Source organism: Sphaeramia orbicularis, unplaced genomic scaffold (genome assembly GCF_902148855.1).
Source record: "Sphaeramia orbicularis unplaced genomic scaffold, fSphaOr1.1, whole genome shotgun sequence".
Taxonomy (NCBI): domain Eukaryota; kingdom Metazoa; phylum Chordata; class Actinopteri; order Kurtiformes; family Apogonidae; genus Sphaeramia; species Sphaeramia orbicularis.
The window spans coordinates 164,719-192,214 of NW_021941605.1; the positions used below are offsets into that span (position 1 = coordinate 164,719).

Sequence of the window (27,496 nt, forward strand, 5' to 3'; positions counted from 1 at the left end):
AGATACTTAAATTAAGTATTTGAAATTTTTAATTTCAGTGTTTCAGAATTTCAGAATTTTTTGCATCTGAATTTTTTTCTATTCTGAATTTATGAACATAGTTGAATTCAGAGACAAAAAATTTCAGATACTTCATTTCAGTGCAAAAAAATTCAGTGCTAGAAATCCAATAGCTTTTATAATTCAGAATCTGATGAGACAGATTTCCTTCCATAGGTCGGCCCCTCTACTCACAAATACTAAATAAATAGTTTCACAGTCGTTAAACCAGGTGTCGACAAGTTGCTCATGAGCTACTGGTGGCTCGGGGGGGGGGGTTGCACTGCAACAATGTGGGCGGAGTCAGTCACACCAGGAAGAGATAAAAAAAAACAATTATTTGACAAATGTGAAAGACAAGTGTGTGTGAGATAAAAAGGTGCAAAAGAATTGTCAAAAAAAGACATTTTCGGACACTTTTAATAAAAACCATCACACAGAACTGCAGGCCTGCTCCAGTGGTGGTCCTTACAGGGTTAATTATGCAGAAGGAAGCTGTGAATTTACATTTTTCCCTTTGAATTGCGGCTCCTGCTGCTTTTAGGTGATATTAACCGATGTTAAGTCCACTCTGAAGTATAATAGGAACAAGTGCAGCATCTGATCTGTGGATTCCACCAAGAAGAAAAGGAAGTGTGTGGAGAAAAAGAGTAAATTATTCTATTTTTCCAGGTGATTACACAGTTATGAAAACATTATTATGAATATGATGTCCTACTTCTGCCATTAGATCCTTCTAAATCTCCAGATCTTCCATATTCTGGAGCTCAGACGGAACAGTTTGGGTTAGATTCACTGGCGTCTTAATGACCAGCTGATCTATCAGTATAATTAAAAGCACGATGGATATTTTTACTGGGCGTACTTGAAGCAAATGTAGCTGGTAATACATTTCCAGTGGGTCAGGGTTAGATGAATATTTCCTCCACACATGTACGTTAGCGGCATAAACCACACTGTAAAAAAAAAAAAAAAAAAAAAAACGAAACGGTGTTATTCCAGGAGCAGGGGTGCTGAAAAAATATTGTTAAATAATGGAAAATAACCATCTCATAAAAATACAGTAATTTTCCATAAATAAAATACAGTAATTTTCCATAAATAAAATACAGTTATTTTGCCCTAAGTTTACATGAGATCTTGCTTTTTTTTTTTTTTTTTTTTTTGACTTTTTAATGTTTAATAAAGAATATTTACATGTATTAAAACAATCCAATTCCCTATAAATATATATATAAATAATTTTCAGTCAGACTCAGTTGTCCAATCCACTGATAAAAACTGTATTTGGACAGTTTATCAGTGCTTATACATGTTATACATTCACAAAAATACATTTATTCAACATTTTTGTTGTGAAACCTCCTGTAATTACACAAGATATTTGTCAGTTAACTTTTTTAATTAATTAAATTAATTGTGGAAAAAAAAAATTCTTAAAAAAAATTGAAATTTTACAGTTATTCACAGTTACAGTTTTTTTCATGTTCTTTTCCATTTGACATGTAAAATCACAGTCTGTTTTTGTAATTTCATTGATATTTTCCTGTATCTTAAAAATACAGGAAAAATCTGTCAAATAAACAGTAAAAAATTCTGTTAAATTAGAGATTTTTTTTTTACAGTACACTGTACAAAACAAAAACAAAAAAAACATTAATATTCTGGCAGCTGGGGCACCAAAAAAAAATACTGTTAAATAACAGAAAATAACCATCTCATAAAAATACGGTGCATTCACAAAAACACATTTATTCAACATTTTTGTTGTGAAACCTCCTGTAATTACATAAAATATTTGTCAATTAACAAACACGTCTGGTTCAACTGACAGAACAAATACTTCTGTTTCCGTTAATTGTCAGTAATTTTATCTTGTTTTATTATTATTATTATTTTATTTTATTTTATTTTTTTACAGTATTAAACTTTAAATTAACAGTTTAATCTCATAAATAGAAAAGAAATATTTGTGAAATTACGATATATTTGCAAATCTATTTTAACTGTATTTTTCTGTAACAAAAGAAAAAAATTGTTTCAAAAAATGGAAATTTTCTGGTTCTTCACAGTTAGTTTTTTCATGTTATTTTCCATTTGACATATAAAATCACAGTCTGTTTTTGTCATTTCATTGATATTTTCCTGTATCTGAAAAATACAGGAAAAATCTGTCAAATAAACAGTAAAAATTCTGTTAAATGACAGATTTTTTTTACAGTGCAGCCTGCATTAAAAACAGACTCGTCGTGGTCGACGCTGCAGCTGAATAAAGGAAAACAGTGAAAACAGGACTTTTATGTGTTGTCTGAGGTTAATGTGTGATGCAGCAGGATGGAAGCTGTGTGTGTGTGTGTGTGTGTGTGTGTGCGGTGTGTGTGTGTGTGTGTGTGGTGTGTGTGTGTGTGTGTGTATGGGGGGGGGTGTATGGGGTGTGTGTGTGCGGTGTGTGTGTGTGTGTGTGTGTGTGTGTGTGGGGGGTGTATGGGGTGTGTGTGTGTGTGTGTGTGTGTGTGTGTGTGGGGGGGGGGGAGGGGGTGTCACACTTCATCTGCCTGTGACAAGGTGGAACAGCAGGGGGCGTGGCCTGCTGACCCTCCACAGGTCTGTCCATCTGTTGGACCGGCTGTAGCCAAACCCCCACCAACACACACACACACACACACAGGCCCCGCCCCCACCCTCCTGTTTACCCACAATTCATTGAAAATCATCAGCTCCAGGTGTGTTTACGGCCTCTGCTGCTAAATAAACAGTAATTATGTGCACTCCGTCACTTCAGGAACAGTTGGAGCTACGTGTCGTTAGCATCTTTAGTCAGTTTAACCCTTTAACATGTGAATTATGGAAAAAAGAATCTAGATTTTTTAATTTGGATTTTATTTCTCAAAATAAACAAATAAATAAATAAATCACAGAGATAGAATTGCAAGCACGTTCAAGCACTTAACCCTTTCATGCATTAACTGTGAAAAATAATTATCTAGATTTTTTTTTTTTTTTTTTCATTAATTTTATTTCTCAAAATTAGGGTAAAGTTGAAACGCATTTGAATTTTTTTTTTTTTTTTAATATGGTTTTATTAAGAAGACATTTAACCTCCTGAGACCCAGGAAAGTACAAGTTGTTGTTTTTTTTTCTTAATTAAATAACTGCCGATATTGGAAACATGATAATGCAACAGTTTTCTCAGATGCATTTTTTTTTTTTTAATGGAATGTACTTTGGGGTGGACATTTTTTTGTTTTTTGTTTGGTTTTGTTTTGCATAAGGCTGTAAAACTCTTCTGGACATGAAACCCATGTCTGGGTCTGAGGAGGTTGACTTTATCAGATCCCAGATCAGACCACATTCTCCAACTCAGATGATCCTTCTGTTCATTGTCTGTCTGAGGGTCTGTACAGACTGGACCCATGTGGTCTGGATAGGGGTGGGAATCGTTAAGAATTTAATGATTCTGTTTCCATTATCGATTTTGCTTATCGATCCAATTCCTTATCAATTCCTTATTGATTCTCTTATCGATTCTCATTGGCTGAGGGAATAAAAGACTACAAACAGGTGTGTTTGCATTAACTGTCTTTTATATTTCCATCTGCACAGAAAATAGAACATATACAGTATGAACAAATAATAAGAACAGATGACGCTGGGCCCGGTTCGGGGGGGGGGGGGGGGGGGGGGCGTACAGTGACAGTGAAACTCCAGACTCTTTACTAATTCCTCTATTGCCGCATTTCTACTTCGTGGAACCGGTTCGACTCAGCTTGGCCTTTCTCCCGTTGTTGTGCACCTCATTTCCTTTCCCTTCTTACCTTCGGAAACTTGTATTTTAGGAGTTACGACATTTGTTGCCCACACTGAAACCGGCCCGACGTTCACTCTGCTGCTACATTCACAAGTGCTGCTACGTAGAGAATCAAATACGTGACATTCATGTAAATGATTCACATGCTGTGGACAAATGTTTGAGCAGATTGGAGGGATTCCACCTTTAGAAGAAATGGAAGCTTTGACAGAGTTCCAAGTAAGTGGACCTGGTGTGGTCTGTTTAGACCTGGTGTGGTCTGTTTAGACCTGGTGTGGTCTGTTTGGACCTGGTGTGGTCTGTTTAGACCTGGTGTGGTCTGTTTGGACCTGGTGTGGTCTGTTTAGACCTGGTGTGGTCTGTTTGGACCTGGTGTGGTCTGTTTAGACCATTTCTGCCTCAACACCATGTTGTCTTCGTTCTGACCAAAACAATGCAGCGTATGTGTGACGTCATCGCACATGCACAACGAAGGCGGAATCGATAAGCAGAATCATTAAGCAGGCAGGCAAACGATTCCAAGGAATCGAACTACTGGGATCCGGTTCTCAAGAAGAACCAGTTCTCAATTCCCATCCCTAGGTCTGGACTATAGTACCTTTAGAACTCTTTGGACAGTCAGTTCAACTACACTATATTTCCAACAGTATTCCCTCTCCTGCTTTGACTCCCATATGAATGTCAGGTCCATCCCATTCCTAGTCTATGGGTTCAGTCTGACGTGGCTCCACCCTTTGCAGCTCTAACAGCTTCAACTCTTCTGGGAAGGCTGTCCACAAGGTTTAGGAGTGTGTTCATGGGAATTTTGGACCATTCTTCCAGAAGCACATTTGTGAGGTCCCACACTGATGTTGGACAGAAGGCCTGGCTCTCAGTCTGCGCTCTAATTCATCCAAAGGTGTTCTATGGGGTTGAGGTCAGGACTGTGTGCAGGCCAGTCCAGTTCATCCACACCAGACTCTGTCCTCCATGTCCAAATGGACCTTGCTTTGTGCACTGGTGCACAGTCATGTTGGAAGAGGAAGGGGCCGGCTCCAAACTGTTCCCACAAAGTTGGAACATGGAATTGTCCCAAATGTCTTGTTCTGCTGAAGCATTCCCAGTTCCTTTCACTGGAACTAAGGGGCCCAGCCCAGCTCCTGAAAAACAACCCCACACCATAACCCCCCCTCCACCAAACTTTACACTCGGCACAATGCGCTCCCACAAGTATCGTTCTCCTGGAGACCACCAAACCCAGACCCGTCCGTCAGATCACCAGATGGAGAAGTGTGATTGGTCAGTCCAGAGAAGGCTCCTCCCCTGCTCTACAGTCCAGTGGCGGCGTGCTTTACACCACTGCATCCACCGCTGTGCATTGCACTTGCTGATGTATGGCTTGGATGCGGCCGCTCGGCCACGGAAACCCATTCCATGAAGCTCTGTGCGCACTGTTCTGGAGCTAATCTGAAGGACACATGAAGTTTGGAGGTCTGTACCATTGACTCTGCAGACAGTCGTCCACCTCTTCACACTCTGCGCCTCAGCATCCGCTGACCCCGCTCCGTCAGTTTCCGTGGCCTACCACTGCGTGGCTGAGTCGCCGTCGTTCCCAAACACTTCCACTTTCTTATAATCCAGCTGACAGCTGACTGTGGAATATTTAGGAGCCAGGAAAGTTCACCACTGGATTTGTGTCACAGGTGGCATCCTATCACAGTTCCACGCTGGAATTCACTGAGCTCCTGAGAGAGACCCATTCTGTCCCAAATGTTTGTAAAAGCAGTCTGCATGCCTAGGGCTGGATTTAATACACCTGTGGACATGGAAGGGACTGGAACAGCTGAGTCTGATGACTGGGATGGAGGAGACAAGACTTTTGGAAATATAGTGTATGTGTCCACAAATGTGGACGTCATGCATGAAAGGGTTATGGAACTGGTTTTGTTCAAAATATTGTTTTAAATTAGTTGGAATATCTCAGTGAAGTTCAGCTCAAAATGAAAACTATTGGAACAAGTCAAACAATCTGAGTAAGATTAAGTCTCAATAAGTAAACAAATCTAAAAGCAAGAAAAGCAGTCGTAGAGCGCAGACCTCCACCAAGGCAGATCAGACCCCCCCCCCATCACCACCAAAATGTAATCATTTCTTCCTTGTGCCAGTATCAACATTTCCTGAAAATTTCATGAAAATCCATCCATAACTTTTTGAGTTGTCTTGCTAACAAACAAACAAACAAACAAACAAACATGCAAACATACAAAGCAAAGCGATCACAATAGGTTGATGAAAATACAGGAAAAATCAGCAAAATAAACAGTGAAAATTCTGTTAAATTACAGATGTTTTTTTACAGTGTACAGTATTTTCAGAGTTTGTAGCTTTCCTTCGTGTGTCCAAATGTTAAAAGCCCAGTTTTCAGAGTTGTTGGAGCAGCAGTGCAGGCTGGTGTTTGTGTGTTGTGTGCAGCAGATGGATCAGAGCGGCGGTAGAAGGTCAAGCTGTGGTTTCAGACTGGGTTACCTCGGTGTTCTGCTGCTGCAGAGGTCGATGGGATGAGCTATCTGAGCTATCTGAGCTATCTGAGCGCTGATCGATTGCAAATGAGAAGTGTTCAGACCGAGGCTCCAGCTGTCCGCAGAATGAGAGGAGAAAAAAAAATAAAATCAATGAGTGGAGGCTTGAATCGCTCTTTCAGAGAAAAAAATCATCAGCTGCCGACCAATCTAAATGTCAAATAAAGCATCATTTCTTCCACAGACCCACGAACACTTACACTGTTGTGTGCCTTTTCACTCCAAACTCTGAATAAATTATATGTTTTACAGTTTGGATGTGACTGTGCAGCGTCTGACACACCTTTACATCTATCATCATTCATAAATCAGATTAATACCAATACACTGTGGAAAAAAAAAAAAAAAAAAAAAATCTGTAATTTAACAGAATTTTCACTGTTTATTTTACAGATTTTTCCTGTATTTTTCAGATACAGGAAAATATCAATAAAATGACAAAAACAGACTGTGATTTCACATGTCAAATGTAAAATAACACGAAAAAACTGTAACTGTGAATAACCAAAAAATTTAGATTTCTTTTAAAAGATTTTTTTTTTCTTTTTTCACAGAAAAATACAGCTAAAATACATTTGCAAATGTATCATTATTTCACAAATATTTCTTTTCTATTTATGAGATTAAACTGTTAATTTAATGTTTAATACTGTAAAAGAAAAATAATAAAACCAGATAAAATTACTGACAGTTAACGGTAACAGAAGTATTAGTTCTGTCAGTTGAACCAGACTTGTTTAATTGACAAATATCTTGTGTAATTACAGGAGGTTTCACAACAAAAATGTTGAATAAATGTATTTTTGTGAATGTATAACATGTATAAGCACTGATAAACTGTCCAAATACAGTTTTTATCAGTGGATTGGACAACTGAGTCTGACTGAAAATTATTTATATATATATATTTATAGGGAATTGGATTGTTTTAATACATGGAAATATTCTTTGTTAAACGTTAAAAAGTCAAAAAAAAAAAAAAAATGCAAAATCTCATGTAAAGTTAGGGCAAAAAACTGTATTTGAATTATGGAAAATTACTGTATTTTTATGAGATGGTTATTTTCTGTTATTTTACAGTATTTTTTCAGCACCTGCTGCTGGAATAATACTGTTTAGTGTGTTTTGTTTTGTTTGTTTATTTGTTATATATATATATATATATATATATATATATATATATATATATATGGGTGTGGGTGTGGATAGATAGATAGATAGATAGATAGATAGATAGATAGATAGATAGATAGATAGATAGATAGATAGATAGATAGATAGATAGATAGATAGATAGATAGATAGATAGATAGATAGATAGATAGATAGATAGATAGATAGATAGATAGATAGATAGATAGATAGATAGATAGATAGATAGATGCACATACGTACATATACACTTATACACATCCACATATACAATCATATAGATAGATACACACACATACACACATGTCCAAATTCATATATACACTGTTCCATACATACACATATACATTCCCATAGGTTTGTCTGCCTCTAATCCCTGTGCCATATCAGTGAGTACAGTAATAGTAATAGTAATAGTAATTGGACTTGTTTCCCTGTTATTATGTGACTGGTCTGGTCCATCTGAGGTCCTACTGGGCTGAATGTGGAACTGGACTAAACTGGTTTCAGGGTGAACCCACAGGTCTTGGTGGTGCGTGTCCTTCTGAACACTTTGCCCTCATGCCGTTGTTTTTCCGCAGACGCTGAAGTGACCTGTGGACTCCATGGTTTATGTAACCAGACCAGCAGGAGCAGGACCGGGTGGATCTGGAACCGTCCACATGGAACTGGACTGAGTCGTGGCCCGACAGACGGCAAGACCAGCGCTCATACGGTCACATGGACCCAAGCCCCGCCCCCTACACTTATTCATTTTATTTCCACATTTGGCCTTTCTTCCTGTTTCAGTATCTGCTAAAACAAAGCCTGGACTTCACAGGTTCATCCCTTTAACTGGACTGTTCATGCAGACGCTGTCATTTTCTACATATTAACAACTTATTTTATTATTTACATTGTGTTTCATATTTTGTAGTAGTTTTTATTCTATCCTATTTACCTTTTATATATTTAATTTTATATTTATCAATAGCGGTCCTGTACGAAGCCAAAGACGTCCAATCCCAAAGGTTTGTGTTGAATTCACTGCTCACTGATCTGTCCTGATTTAACTGTGATCTACTCTGAAAACCACAACTGATAAAACAGTTTTACAACAAAAACAAACCACACGTATCATAAATTAAGTGAGATATTATGATCATACTCATACGTTAGGTTTAAATTCACGTTTTGAAGTTTTTGATTTGATTTATTATCGAACAAATGTAAATCATGTTTAAAGCAAAAAACAAAACACGACCAGATTGTGTGTAAAAGTTTTTTTCATATAACGTCTGAAAGTAAATATGAGTTGAGAGATAGATGCACATTTATGTTACTAAAAGCTAAAAAAATAAAAAAAAAAAAAAAAATAAAAGCAGGGTTTTTTTTTGTTTTTTTTTAAAAGGGGTTAAACTGTGAAATAGTGCAAATTTAAAACTTCAGTGATGGACTTCATTTGTTATGTAAAAAAAAAACAACATATATATATATATATATGCATTTCTATTTGAGAGTTATGGCTGGAATTGAGAAAAAATTATCTGAAATAAAAATAAAAATTATATATATATATATATATATATATATATATATATATATATATATCTTTCTTTCTTCCTTTCTTTCTGCATGACCCCATGTATTGTGTATCTTAATCTGTAAAGTCGGTAGCATTAATAAGCTTTGCTTCTGCCTGAGCCTTTTTCAGTAAAAATTGTATTATTTCTCTTTTCTTCTGTCGTTTTGAAATGCATATGGGACTGAAAACTAATTAACTAGCTTGCTAGCTAACTTTATCCTTGTATCTTTCTCATGTTACAAACACAGACACAAGCAACGCTAACTAACTAGCTAGCTAACTACTAACTAGCTAGCTAGCTAACAAACTAGTTAACAAACTAGCTAACTAACTAAATAACTTTATCACTTTAACAGTAGGTGTTTGTGTTGCTTTGACTCCTGTCAGACAGAACTCTGGGTGTAAATGTGTGGGTTCGACTCCTGTCAGACAGACCTCTGGGTGTAAATGTGTGGGTTCGACTCCTGTCAGACTGAACTCTGGGTGTAAATGTGTGGGTTCGACTCCTGTCACACAGAACTCTGGGTGTAAATGTGTGGGTTCGACTCCTGTCAGACAGAACTCTGGGTGTAAATGTGTGGGTTCGACTCCTGTCAGACAGAACTCTGGGTGTAAATGTGTGGGTTCGACTCCTGTCAGACAGACCTCTGGGTGTAAATGTGTGGGTTCGACTCCTGTCAGACTGAACTCTGGGTGTAAATGTGTGGGTTCGACTCCTGTCACACAGAACTCTGGGTGTAAATGTGTGGGTTCGACTCCTGTCAGACAGAACTCTGGGTGTAAATGTGTGGGTTCGACTCCTGTCAGACAGAACTCTGGGTGTAAATGTGTGGGTTCGACTCCTGTCAGACAGAACTCTGGGTGTAAATGTGTGGGTTCGACTCCTGTCAGACTGAACTCTGGGTGTGAATGTCAGCAGGTTCTCCAGTGTCAGTGGGCGGTCCTCTTGGTCCACATTGAAACGGGGTCAGTGACTGTTTCAGTGTTGGAGCTGAAACCAGTGGATCCAGTCTGCACCAACATGTCCACCGAACCGGACTATGACGTCATAGTGATCGGAGCCGGGGTCCAGGGCTCTTTCACGGCCTATCAGCTGGTCCAACGGAACCAGAGGACCCTACTACTGGAACAGGTGGGTTCCACAACTGACAGTACTACACAGAACTATACTGCACAGAACTATACTGTAAACAGAACTGTACTGTAAACAGAACAATACTGCACAGAACTATACTACACAGAACTATAGTGCACAGAACTGTACTACACAGAACTATACTGTAAACAGAACTATACTGTAAAAAGAACTGTACTGTAAACAGAACAATACTGCACAGAACTATACTGTAAACAGAACTGTACTGTAAACAGAACAATACTGCACAGAACTATACTGTAAAAAGAACTGTACTGTAAACAGAACAATACTGCACAGAACTATACTACACAGAACTATACTGCACAGTACTATACTGCACAGAACTATACTACACAGAACTATACTGCACAGAACTATACTGTAAACAGAACTGTACTGTAAACAGAACTATACTACACAGAACTATACTGTAAACAGAACTATACTGCACACACAGAACTATACTGCACAGAACTATACTGCACAGAACTATACTACACAGAACTATACTACACAGAACTGTACTGTAAACAGAACTATACTGCACAGAACTATACTGCACAGAACTGTACTGTAAACAGAACTATACTGTAAACAGAACTATACTGCACAGAACTATGCTGTAAACAGAACTATACTGCACAGAACTATACTACACAGAACTATACTGCACAGAACAATACTACACAGAACTATACTGCACAGAACTATACTGTAAACAGAACTGTACTGTAAACAGAACTATACTACACAGAACTATACTTTAAACAGAACTATACTGCACACACAGAACTATACTGCACAGAACTATACTGTAAACAGAAGTATACTGCACAGAACTATACTGCACAGAACTATACTACACAGAACTGTACTGTAAACAGAACTATACTGCACAGAACTATACTGTAAACAGAACTATACTGCACAGAACTATACTGTAAACAGAACTGTACTGTAAACAGAACAATACTGCACAGAACTATACTACACAGAACTATAGTGCACAGAACTGTACTACACAGAACTATACTGTAAACAGAACTATACTGCACAGAACTATACTGTAAAAAGAACTGTACTGTAAACAGAACAATACTGCACAGAACTATACTACACAGAACTATACTGCACAGTACTATACTGCACAGAACTATACTGCACAGAACTATACCACACAGAACTATGCTGTAAACAGAACTATACTACACAGAACTATACTGCACAGAACAATACTACACAGAACTATACTGCACAGAACTATACTGTAAACAGAACTGTACTGTAAACAGAACTATACTACACAGAACTATACTGTAAACAGAACTATACTGCACACACAGAACTATACTGCACAGAACTATACTGTAAACAGAAGTATACTGCACAGAACTATACTGCACAGAACTATACTACACAGAACTGTACTGTAAACAGAACTATACTGCACAGAACTATACTGCACAGAACTGTACTGTAAACAGAACTATACTGTAAACAGAACTATACTGCACAGAACTATACTGTAAACAGAACTTTACTGTAAACAGAACAATACTGCACAGAACTATACTACACAGAACTATAGTGCACAGAACTGTACTACACAGAACTATACTGTAAACAGAACTATACTGCACAGAACTATACTGTAAACAGAACTGTACTGTAAACAGAACAATACTGCACAGAACTATACTACACAGAACTATACTGCACAGTACTATACTGCACAGAACTATACTGCACAGAACTATACTACACAGAACTATGCTGTAAACAGAACTATACTGCACAGAACTATACTACACAGAACTATACTGCACAGAACTATACTGCACAGAACTGTACTGTAAACAGAACTATACTGTAAACAGAACTATACTGCACAGAACTATACTGTAAACAGAACTTTACTGTAAACAGAACAATACTGCACAGAACTATACTACACAGAACTATAGTGCACAGAACTGTACTACACAGAACTATACTGTAAACAGAACTATACTGCACAGAACTATACTGTAAACAGAACTGTACTGTAAACAGAACAATACTGCACAGAACTATACTACACAGAACTATACTGCACAGTACTATACTGCACAGAACTATACTGCACAGAACTATACTACACAGAACTATGCTGTAAACAGAACTATACTGCACAGAACTATACTACACAGAACTATACTGCACAGAACAATACTACACAGAACTATACTGCACAGAACTATACTGTAAACAGAACTGTACTGTAAACAGAACTATACTACACAGAACTATACTAAACAGAACTATACTGCACACACAGAACTATACTGCACAGAACTATACTGTAAACAGAAGTATACTGCACAGAACTATACTGCACAGAACTATACTACACAGAACTGTACTACACAGAACTATACTGTAAACAGAACTGTACTGCACACACAGAACTATACTGCACAGAACTATACTGTAAACAGAACTATACTGCACAGAACTATACTGCACAGAACTGTACTGTAAACAGAACTATACTGTAAACAGAACTATACTGCACACAGAACTATACTGCACAGAACTATACTGTACACACAGAACTATACTGTAAACAGAACTATACTGCACACAGAACTATACTGCACAGAACTATACTGTACACACAGAACTATACTGTAAACAGAACTATACTACACAGAACTATACTGTAAACAGAACTATACTGCACAGAACTATACTGTAAACAGAACTATACTGCACACAGAACTATACTGTAAACAGAACTATACTGTAAACAGAACTATACTGCACACAGAACTATACTGCACAGAACTATACTGTACACACAGAACTATACTGTAAACAGAACTATACTGCACACAGAACTATACTGCACAGAACTATACTGTACACACAGAACTATACTGTAAACAGAACTATACTACACAGAACTATACTGTAAACAGAACTATACTGCACAGAACTATACTGTAAACAGAACTATACTGTAAACAGAACTATACTGCACACAGAACTATACTGTAAACAGAACTATACTGTAAACAGAACTATACTGCACACACAGAACTATACTGCACAGAACTATACTGCACACAGAACTATACTGTAAACAGAACTATACTGCACAGAACTGTACTGTACACAGAACTATACTGCACACACAGAACTATACTGCACAGAACTATACTGTAAACAGAACTATACTGCACAGAACTATACTGCACAGAACTATACTGCACACAGAACTATACTGTAAACAGAACAATACTGCACAGAACTGTACTGTACACAGAACTATACTGCACACACAGAACTATACTGTAAACAGAACTATACTGCACACACAGAACTATACTGTAAATAGAACTATACTGCACACAGAACTATACTGCACAGAACTATACTGCACAGAACTATACTACACACACAGAACTATACTGCACAGAACTATACTGCACACACAGAACTATACTGCACAGAACTATACTGTAAACAGAACTATACTACACACACAGAACTATACTGCACACACAGAACTATACTGCACAGAACTATACTGCACACACAGAACTATACTGCACAGAACTATACTGCACAGAACTATACTGCGCACACAGAACTATACTGCACAGAACTACACTGCACACACAGAACTATACTGTAAACAGAACTATACTGCACACACAGAACTATACTGCACAGAACTATACTGCACACACAGAACTATACTGCACAGAACTATACTGTAAACAGAACTATACTGCACACACAGAACTATACTGCACAGAACTATACTGCACAGAACTATACTACACAGAACTATACTACACAGAACTGTACTGTAAACAGAACTATACTGCACAGAACTATACTGCACAGAACTGTACTGTAAACAGAACTATACTGTAAACAGAACTATACTGCACAGAACTATGCTGTAAACAGAACTATACTGCACAGAACTATACTACACAGAACTATACTGCACAGAACAATACTACACAGAACTATACTGCACAGAACTATACTGTAAACAGAACTGTACTGTAAACAGAACTATACTACACAGAACTATACTTTAAACAGAACTATACTGCACACACAGAACTATACTGCACAGAACTATACTGTAAACAGAAGTATACTGCACAGAACTATACTGCACAGAACTATACTACACAGAACTGTACTGTAAACAGAACTATACTGCACAGAACTATACTGTAAACAGAACTATACTGCACAGAACTATACTGTAAACAGAACTGTACTGTAAACAGAACAATACTGCACAGAACTATACTACACAGAACTATAGTGCACAGAACTGTACTACACAGAACTATACTGTAAACAGAACTATACTGCACAGAACTATACTGTAAAAAGAACTGTACTGTAAACAGAACAATACTGCACAGAACTATACTACACAGAACTATACTGCACAGTACTATACCACACAGAACTATGCTGTAAACAGAACTATACTACACAGAACTATACTGCACAGAACAATACTACACAGAACTATACTGCACAGAACTATACTGTAAACAGAACTGTACTGTAAACAGAACTATACTACACAGAACTATACTGTAAACAGAACTATACTGCACACACAGAACTATACTGCACAGAACTATACTGTAAACAGAAGTATACTGCACAGAACTATACTGCACAGAACTATACTACACAGAACTGTACTGTAAACAGAACTATACTGCACAGAACTATACTGCACAGAACTGTACTGTAAACAGAACTATACTGTAAACAGAACTATACTGCACAGAACTATACTGTAAACAGAACTTTACTGTAAACAGAACAATACTGCACAGAACTATACTACACAGAACTATAGTGCACAGAACTGTACTACACAGAACTATACTGTAAACAGAACTATACTGCACAGAACTATACTGTAAACAGAACTGTACTGTAAACAGAACAATACTGCACAGAACTATACTACACAGAACTATACTGCACAGTACTATACTGCACAGAACTATACTGCACAGAACTATACTACACAGAACTATGCTGTAAACAGAACTATACTGCACAGAACTATACTACACAGAACTATACTGCACAGAACTATACTGCACAGAACTGTACTGTAAACAGAACTATACTGTAAACAGAACTATACTGCACAGAACTATACTGTAAACAGAACTTTACTGTAAACAGAACAATACTGCACAGAACTATACTACACAGAACTATAGTGCACAGAACTGTACTACACAGAACTATACTGTAAACAGAACTATACTGCACAGAACTATACTGTAAACAGAACTGTACTGTAAACAGAACAATACTGCACAGAACTATACTACACAGAACTATACTGCACAGTACTATACTGCACAGAACTATACTGCACAGAACTATACTACACAGAACTATGCTGTAAACAGAACTATACTGCACAGAACTATACTACACAGAACTATACTGCACAGAACAATACTACACAGAACTATACTGCACAGAACTATACTGTAAACAGAACTGTACTGTAAACAGAACTATACTACACAGAACTATACTAAACAGAACTATACTGCACACACAGAACTATACTGCACAGAACTATACTGTAAACAGAAGTATACTGCACAGAACTATACTGCACAGAACTATACTACACAGAACTGTACTACACAGAACTATACTGTAAACAGAACTGTACTGCACACACAGAACTATACTGCACAGAACTATACTGTAAACAGAACTATACTGCACAGAACTATACTGCACAGAACTGTACTGTAAACAGAACTATACTGTAAACAGAACTATACTGCACACAGAACTATACTGCACAGAACTATACTGTACACACAGAACTATACTGTAAACAGAACTATACTGCACACAGAACTATACTGCACAGAACTATACTGTACACACAGAACTATACTGTAAACAGAACTATACTACACAGAACTATACTGTAAACAGAACTATACTGCACAGAACTATACTGTAAACAGAACTATACTGCACACAGAACTATACTGTAAACAGAACTATACTGTAAACAGAACTATACTGCACACAGAACTATACTGCACAGAACTATACTGTACACACAGAACTATACTGTAAACAGAACTATACTGCACACAGAACTATACTGCACAGAACTATACTGTACACACAGAACTATACTGTAAACAGAACTATACTACACAGAACTATACTGTAAACAGAACTATACTGCACAGAACTATACTGTAAACAGAACTATACTGTAAACAGAACTATACTGCACACAGAACTATACTGTAAACAGAACTATACTGTAAACAGAACTATACTGCACACACAGAACTATACTGCACAGAACTATACTGCACACAGAACTATACTGTAAACAGAACTATACTGCACAGAACTGTACTGTACACAGAACTATACTGCACACACAGAACTATACTGCACAGAACTATACTGTAAACAGAACTATACTGCACAGAACTATACTGCACAGAACTATACTGCACACAGAACTATACTGTAAACAGAACAATACTGCACAGAACTGTACTGTACACAGAACTATACTGCACACACAGAACTATACTGTAAACAGAACTATACTGCACACACAGAACTATACTGTAAATAGAACTATACTGCACACAGAACTATACTGCACAGAACTATACTGCACAGAACTATACTACACACACAGAACTATACTGCACAGAACTATACTGCACACACAGAACTATACTGCACAGAACTATACTGTAAACAGAACTATACTACACACACAGAACTATACTGCACACACAGAACTATACTGCACAGAACTATACTGCACACACAGAACTATACTGCACAGAACTATACTGCACAGAACTATACTGCGCACACAGAACTATACTGCACAGAACTACACTGCACACACAGAACTATACTGTAAACAGAACTATACTGCACACACAGAACTATACTGCACAGAACTATACTGCACAGAACTATACTACACACACAGAACTATACTGCACAGAACTATACTGTAAACAGAACTATACTACACACACAGAACTATACTGCACAGAACTATACTGCACACACAGAACTATACTGCACAGAACTATACTGCACACACAGAACTATACTGCACAGAACTATACTGTAAACAGAACTATACTACACACACAGAACTATACTGCACACACAGAACTATACTGCACACGCAGAACTATACTGCACAGAACTATACTGCACACACAGAACTATACTGCACAGAACTATACTGCACACACAGAACTATACTGCACAGAATACTACACACACAGAACTATACTGCACACACAGAACTATACTGCACACACAGAACTATACTGCACAGAACTATACTGCACACACAGAACTATACTGTAAACAGAACTATACTGCACACACAGAACTATACTGCACACACAGAACTATACTGCACAGAACTATACTGCACACACAGAACTATATTGCACAGAACTATACTGTAAACAGAACTATACTACACACACAGAACTATACTGCACACGCAGAACTATACTGCACAGAACTATACTGCACACACAGAACTATACTGCACAGAACTATACTGCACACACAGAACTATACTGCACAGAATACTACACACACAGAACTATACTGCACAGAACTATACTGCACACACAGAACTATACTGCACACACAGAACTATACTGCACAGAACTATACTGCACACACAGAACTATACTGTAAACAGAACTATACTGCACACACAGAACTATACTGCACAGAACTATACTGCACACACAGAACTATACTGTAAACAGAACTATACTGCACACACAGAACTATACTGCACAGAACTATACTACACACACAGAACTATACTGCACAGAACTATACTGCACACACAGAACTATACTGAACAGAACTATACTGCACACACAGAACTATACTGCACACACAGAACTATACTGCACAGAACTATACTGCACACACAGAACTTTACTGCACAGAACTATACTGCACACACAGAACTATACTGCACAGAACTATACTGTAAAAAGAACTATACTACACACACAGAACTATACTGCACACACAGAACTATACTACACAGAACTATACTGCACACACAGAACTATACTGCACAGAACTATACTGTAAACAGAAGTATACTGCACACACAGAACTATACTGCACAGAACTATACTGTAAACAGAAGTATACTGCACAGAACTATACTGCACAGAACTATACTACACAGAACTGTACTGTAAACAGAACTGTACTGCACACACAGAACTATACTGCACAGAACTATACTGTAAACAGAACTATACTGCACAGAACTGTACTGTAAACAGAACTATACTGTAAACAGAACTATACTGCACACAGAACTATACTGCACAGAACTATACTGTACACACAGAACTATACTGTAAACAGAACTATACTGCACACAGAACTATACTGCACAGAACTATACTGTACACACAGAACTATACTGTAAACAGAACTATACTACACAGAACTATACTGTAAACAGAACTATACTGTACACACAGACCTATACTGTAAACAGAACTATACTACACAGAACTATACTGTAAACAGAACTATACTGCACAGAACTATACTGTAAACAGAACTATACTGCACACAGAACTATACTGTAAACAGAACTATACTGTAAACAGAACTATACTGCACACAGAACTATACTGCACAGAACTATACTGTACACACAGAACTATACTGCACAGAACTATACTGCACAGAACTATACTGTAAACAGAACTATACTGCACAGAACTATACTGTAAACAGAACTATACTGTAAACAGAACTATACTGCACACACAGAACTATACTGTAACCAGAACTATACTGCACAGAACTATACTACACAGAACTATACTGCACACAGAACTATACTGTAAACAGAACTATACTGCACAGAACTGTACTGTACACAGAACTATACTGCACACAGAACTATACTGTAAACAGAACTATACTGTAAACAGAACTATACTGCACACACAGAACTATACTGTAACCAGAACTATACTGCACAGAACTATACTACACAGAACTATACTGCACACAGAACTATACTGTAAACAGAACTATACTGCACAGAACTGTACTGTACACAGAACTATACTGCACACACAGAACTATACTGCACAGAACTATACTGCACACACAGAACTATACTGTAAATAGAACTATACTGCACACAGAACTATACTGCACAGAACTATACTGCACAGAACTATACTACACACACAGAACTATACTGCACAGAACTATACTGCACACACAGAACTATACTGCACACACAGAACTATACTGCACAGAACTATACTGTAAACAGAACTATACTGCACACACAAAACTATACTACACACACAGAACTATACTGCACACACAGAACTATACTGCACACACAGAACTATACTGCACAGAACTATACTGCACAGAACTATACTGCGCACACAGAACTATACTACACACACAGAACTATACTGCACACACAGAACTATACTGCACACACAGAACTATACTGCACAGAACTATACTGCACAGAACTATACTGCGCACACAGAACTATACTGCACAGAACTATACTGCACAGAACTATACTGCACACACAGAACTATACTGCACACACAGAACTATACTGCACAGAACTATACTGCACACACAGAACTATACTGCACAGAACTATACTGCACACACAGAACTATACTGCACAGAAGTATACTGCACATAACTATACTGCACACACAGAACTATACTGCACATAACTATACTGCACACACAGAACTATACTGTAAACAGAACTATACTGCACACACAGAACTATACTGCACACACAGAACTATACTGCACACACAGAACTATACTGCACAGAACTATACTGCACACACAGAACTATACTGCACAGAACTATACTGCACAGAACTATACTACACACACAGAACTATACTGCACAGAACTATACTGTAAACAGAACTATACTACACACAGAGAACTGTACTGCACAGAACTATACTGCACACACAGAACTATACTGCACACACAGAACTATACTGCACACACAGAACTTTACTGCACAGAACTATACTGCACACACAGAACTATACTGCACAGAACTATACTGTAAACAGAACTATACTACACACACAGAACTATACTGCACAGAACTATACTGCACACACAGAACTATACTGCACAGAACTATACTGCACACACGGAACTATACTGCACAGAACTATACTGCACACACAGAACTATACTGCACAGAACTATACTGCACACACAGAACTATACTGCACTCACAGAACTATACTGCACAGAACTATACTGCACACACAGAACTATACTGCACAGAACTATACTGCACAGAAATATACTGCGCACACAGAACTATACTGCACAGAACTATACTGCACACACAGAACTATACTGTAAACAGAACTATACTGCACACACAGAACTATACTGCACACACAGAACTATACTGCACAGAACTATACTGCACACACAGAACTATACTGCACAGAACTATACTGCACACACAGAACTATACTGCACAGAACTATACTGCACACACAGAACTATACTGTAAACAGAACTATACTGCACACACAGAACTATACTGCACACACAGAACTATACTGCACACACAGAACTATACTGCACAGAACTATACTGCACACACAGAACTATACTGCACAGAACTATACTGTAAACAGAACTATACTGCACAGAACTATACTACACAGAACTATACTGCACACAGAACTATACTGTAAACAGAACTATACTGCACAGAACTGTACTGTACACAGAACTATACTGCACACAGAACTATACTGTAAACAGAACTATACTGTAAACAGAACTATACTGCACACACAGAACTATACTGTAACCAGAACTATACTGCACAGAACTATACTACACAGAACTATACTGCACACAGAACTATACTGTAAACAGAACTATACTGCACAGAACTGTACTGTACACAGAACTATACTGCACACACAGAACTATACTGCACAGAACTATACTGCACACACAGAACTATACTGTAAATAGAACTATACTGCACACAGAACTATACTGCACAGAACTATACTGCACAGAACTATACTACACACACAGAACTATACTGCACAGAACTATACTGCACACACAGAACTATACTGCACACACAGAACTATACTGCACAGAACTATACTGTAAACAGAACTATACTGCACACACAAAACTATACTACACACACAGAACTATACTGCACACACAGAACTATACTGCACACACAGAACTATACTGCACAGAACTATACTGCACAGAACTATACTGCGCACACAGAACTATACTACACACACAGAACTATACTGCACACACAGAACTATACTGCACACACAGAACTATACTGCACAGAACTATACTGCACAGAACTATACTGCGCACACAGAACTATACTGCACAGAACTATACTGCACAGAACTATACTGCACACACAGAACTATACTGCACAGAACTATACTGCACACACAGAACTATACTGCACAGAAGTATACTGCACATAACTATACTGCACACACAGAACTATACTGCACAGAACTATACTGCACACACAGAACTATACTGTAAACAGAACTATACTGCACACACAGAACTATACTGCACACACAGAACTATACTGCACACACAGAACTATACTGCACAGAACTATACTGCACACACAGAACTATACTGCACAGAACTATACTGCACAGAACTATACTACACACAGAGAACTGTACTGCACAGAACTATACTGCACACACAGAACTATACTGCACACACAGAACTATACTGCACACACAGAACTTTACTGCACAGAACTATACTGCACACACAGAACTATACTGCACAGAACTATACTGTAAACAGAACTATACTACACACACAGAACTATACTGCACAGAACTATACTGCACACACAGAACTATACTGCACAGAACTATACTGCACACACGGAACTATACTGCACAGAACTATACTGCACACACAGAACTATACTGCACAGAACTATACTGCACACACAGAACTATACTGCACTCACAGAACTATACTGCACAGAACTATACTGCACACACAGAACTATACTGCACAGAACTATACTGCACAGAACTATACTGCGCACACAGAACTATACTGCACAGAACTATACTGCACAGAACTATACTGCACACACAGAACTATACTGTAAACAGAACTATACTGCACACACAGAACTATACTGCACACACAGAACTATACTGCACAGAACTATACTGCACACACAGAACTATACTGCACAGAACTATACTGCACACACAGAACTATACTGCACAGAACTATACTGCACACACAGAACTATACTGTAAACAGAACTATACTGCACACACAGAACTATACTGCACACACAGAACTATACTGCACACACAGAACTATACTGCACAGAACTATACTGCACAGAACTATACTGTAAACAGAATTATACTACACACACAGAACTATACTGCACAGAACTATACTACACACACAGAACTATACTGCACAGAACTATACTGTAAACAGAATTATACTACACACAGAACTATACTGCACACACAGAACTATACTGCACACACAGAACTATACTGCACAGAACTATACTGTCAACAGAACTATACTGCACACACAGAACTATACTGTAAACAGAACTAACTGCACAAATACAACAACAACAACAACAACAACAACACACACACACACACACACACACTGAGGTACACTAAAGTGGAAGAACTCTAAGGCCCAGGGTCTGAACAAGAGATATACAAAAGCATATGAAAATAGAAAATATGAACATACAATATGAATACAAACATGTAATATCAATATAAATATACAATATAAATATAAATATACAATATGAATATAAATATACAATCTAAATATAAATATACAATATTAATATAAACATATAATATGAATATAAATATACAATATGACCACAAACATATAATATGAATGTAAATACACAGTATGAATATAAGTTTACAATATGAATATAAACATATATTATGAATATAAATATGCAATATGACTATAAACGTATAATATGAATATAAATATACAATCTTAATATAAATATACAATATGACTATAAACATATAACATCAATATAAACATACAATATTAATATAAATATATGATATGACTATAAATATACAATATGAAAATAAAAGCAGAGGTGACCAACAGAATAAGTCAAACACTACAGTGTCATCAGTGAAGTATCAGATGAAATGGTGAACTGAGTTTAAAATGACCTGTTCACTCATTGAACACATGGAATAAATGGAACTCCATGATCTGCACATGCTCTGATGGACACAACCATGGGTCATTATCTTCATTACATGATTCTATATGTGCCACTTGTTGCAGAACGGAGCCAAATAACCCACTTGGAATGACAATCCTCCTTCTATATTAATAAATAAATAAATATGCAATCTTATTAATGACACAAAAATAGGAAGGATTCATGATATCTGGTTTGTAACTTTTATCCATGTTTTTCACAGTAAACTGCCATGAAAATGCACCCAAGTTATTCTTTCATGTACTCTTAAAAGTACTTTATACAACACTGCTGACTTTAGTGCATAGTTTTAGTTTTAATCATTTTCATATGCAGATGTGTCAGTACACTACAGTAAATGACATTTTAGAAAAGACTAAAGGCTTTAGAAAAAACTGTTTTTAGTCATTGTTCAAAGGCAGGTATTTCACATGTTGACCATATGGGATCAGTCCAGGCTGAAATTAAATATAAAAAAAACAAAAAAAACAGCATTTGATTGTGTGATTTAGTCAAACCTCATTCATTTTCTGACGTGGAACTGGAGATGTTAATGTGGCCTTTTCTGAACAAGTATGAACAACCTGAAATGTAAAGAAAATTCAGTGCAATTTTAACAATACAGTGTGTTAGTAAATGTTTTGTACATTTGTTTATCCACTGTGATCTGTAAGTCAATATTAATATTGTTGAAATGGGTCTTATTTTAGTTCCAAATTCCAAAATTTCAACATTATTCTGCCTGTTTCCATACGTTTGTGTAACATTGTGTCCAATGCACATGTACAAAAGATAAACTGAGAGACATAATATTGTTAAAATCACACTTATTTTCCTTAAGTATATCATTTTTCTTCAGGTTAAGCACTTTTGTTTTTTCAAAGGATAGTTTGTAATTGGAAATATTTTCATGAGTTTTTGTGTTTTTATTGCTCTCAGATTAAGAGAAAAACTTGGACTTGTCATTATTTATAGATTATTATACTATTATTTGACTGCTTCGGCCCACTGGAGACCAAATCGGGCTGAATGTGGAACCTGAAAGAAAATGAGTTTGACATCCATGTTCTAAGTCAAAGTAATTAATATTTAAGTGAATTAATTAGTTGACCTGGATCACTGAAAATCAAAGTCACATGTTTGAATAAATGCATTCTTTATAATCAGACAACAGTGAAACTCCTGTTGGTTCAGGGCTCACCTCCAGTCAGACCAGTACAATAAGAACAGGAAAAAAGTGAACAGTACTGTGTGTTTACGTCTGCAAGGTCTGCTTTAGAACCGCTGATGAAAGACCTCACATGTGCAGAAGAACGGTATTCTAAACACAGTTCTAACAGTATTATGGTTCAGCATTTCCACATTTATATAAAAGGCAACATAACTTCATACTGTTCAAACTGTACTGACTTCTCCTAAGCCTTTATTTGTCAGCCTTAGTGTGTTATTGCAGGACGTAACAAGACTTGATTAGTTTTGGGTTTTTGTTCATTTTAGGGTGATTTTTAGGGGTTTTTTTGGGGGGGGGGGGTTTGTAGTTTTTGCTGATTTTTAGGTGGATTTTGGGTGATTTCTGGGTGATTTTTAGGTGGTTTTTCGGTAATTTTGGGTTGATTTTTAGGTGTTTTTTGAGTGGGTTTTTTTTGTAGTTTTTGTTGATTTTTGGGTGTTTTTTTTTTTTTTTGTTCATTTCTGGGTGATTTTTAGATGGTTTTTGGGTGTTTTTATGGTTTTTGGTGATTTTTAGGTGGGTTTTTTGTTCATTTCTGGGTGATTTTTAGGTGGTTTTGGGGTGTTTTTATGGTTTTTGGTGATTTTTAGGTGGGTTTTTTGTTCATTTCTGGGTGATTTTTAGGTGGTTTTTGGGTGTTTTTTTGGTGGTTTTTAAGTGGTTTTTGGGTCATTTTGGGGTGATTTTTAGGTGTGTTATGGGTGTTTTTTGTCGTTTTTGGTGATTTTTAGGTGGTTTTTGGGTCATTTCTGGGTAATTTTTAGGTGGGTTTTTTGTTAATTTTTGGGTCACTTGTAGCTGGTTTTTGGGTGTTTTTTGTGGTTTTTTGGTGGTTTTTAGGTGGTTTTGGGGGCATTTCGGGGTCATTTTTAGGTGGTTTTGGGGTGTTTTTTGTGGTTTTTGGGGATTTTTTGTTGGTTTTTGGGTCGTTTCTGGGTGATTTTTAGGTGGGTTTTTGTTAATTTTTGGGTGATTTTTAGGTGGTTTTTGGGTGTTTTTTGTGTTTTTTGGTGATTTTTAGGTGGGTTTTTTGTTAATTTTTGGGTGATTTTTAGGTGGTTTTTGGGTGTTTTTTGTGTTTTTTGGTGATTTTTAGGTGGGTTTTTTGTTAATATCTGGGTGATTTTTAGGTGGTTTTATCCCATAATATCCAACTGTATTGTGACATTAGTCCGTATTATTTTGGATCCCAGAGCCCTGTTAGAACACAAACACCTGGATTCAACGGGTCCACAGACTTTAGTCCATGTGTTTATGGGTTTGGTCATTAATGTTATGAGGCTAACGCTGTACTCCTGGTCCACACACACACACACACACACACACACACACAGACTCCACAGTTTTGCATCATCACAGTGACAGTCTGCACATCTGTCACATCTGTGGCTCTTTGACTGTGCTTTTGATTGACACTAATGGCCCACAGTGCAACACAACATTAAACGTATCAGATCTGAGTGGAGCTGAAAAAGTCTGGTAACAAGCTCAGCCACCAAACATGCAGCCTTTAACCCAGTGCAGCGATAATACATGGGGTTTTTTAGTCAAACTTTGGCTCAAATCACTGTCTATAATGAGAAAGGCCCGAACCTGCACAGAATGGTCTCATTCTGCAGCTTGTTTCAGTTCTGTTCTACTTTAAAGGGACTGTCGCCTCTTTGTGTTCTGCTGTGGAAAGTTTCAGCTCCTCCTCTCCCTCTGTCACAAAACAAACTATTATTTTCCATCAATTTCTAGGTGGTTTTTGGGTGTTTTTTGTGGTTTTTGGTGATTTTTAGGTGGTTTTTGGGTGATTGTTAGGTGGTTTTTGAGTGGTTTTTGTGGTTTTTGGTGATTTTTAGGTGGTTTTTGGGTGATTGTTAGGTGGTTTTGAGTGGTTTTTGTGGTTTTTGGTGATTTTTAGGTGTTTTTTGGGTGTTTTTTTAGGTGGTTTTTGAGTGTTTTTTATGATTTATGGTGATTTTTAGGTGGTTTTTGAGTGGGTTTTTTGGTTTTTGATGATTTTCAGGTGGTTTTGGAGTAATTTTTGGGTCACTTTTAGGTGGTTTTGGGGTGTTTTTATGTGGTTTTTTGGTGATTTTTAGGTGGTTTGTGGGTAATTTTTGGGTGATTTTTAGGTGTTTTTTGGGTGTTTTTTTGTGTTTTTTGATGATTTTTACGTGTTTTTTGGGTCATTTCTGGGTGTTTTTAGGTGGGTTTTGTGCTAATTTCTGGGTGATTTTTAGGTAGGTGTTTGGGTAACCAGTGCACTGATACTTATCCCAATGCAGCTATAATCAATGCTTTTTTTTTTTTAATTCAAACTTTGGCTCAAATCACTGTCTATAATGAGAAAGGCCCAAACCTGCACAGAATGGTCTCATTCTGCAGCTTGTTTCAGTTCTGTTCTACTTTAAAGGGACTGTCGCCTCTTTGTGTTCTGCTGTGGAAAGTTTCAGCTCCTCCTCTCCCTCTGTCACAAAACAAACTATTATTTTCCATCAATTTCTAGGTGGTTTTTGGGTGTTTTTTGTGGTTTTTGGTGATTTTTAGGTGGTTTTTGGGTGATTGTTAGGTGGTTTTTGA

At 37.2% G+C, this 27,496-nt stretch overlaps 1 protein-coding gene across 1 annotated transcript in view; it reads left to right on the forward strand.

Moving 5' to 3' along the window:
- The first annotated feature begins 10,131 nt into the window (after positions 1-10,131).
- The window catches only part of pipox (pipecolic acid oxidase), a 56,440-nt gene continuing 39,075 nt past the window's right edge, over positions 10,132-27,496 (forward strand). Inside the window, exon 1 of the mRNA XM_030130213.1 lies at positions 10,132-10,253. Coding sequence (XP_029986073.1) covers positions 10,143-10,253 — 111 coding nt within the window. The 5' untranslated portion in view covers positions 10,132-10,142. The remainder of the gene's footprint in view (positions 10,254-27,496) is intronic.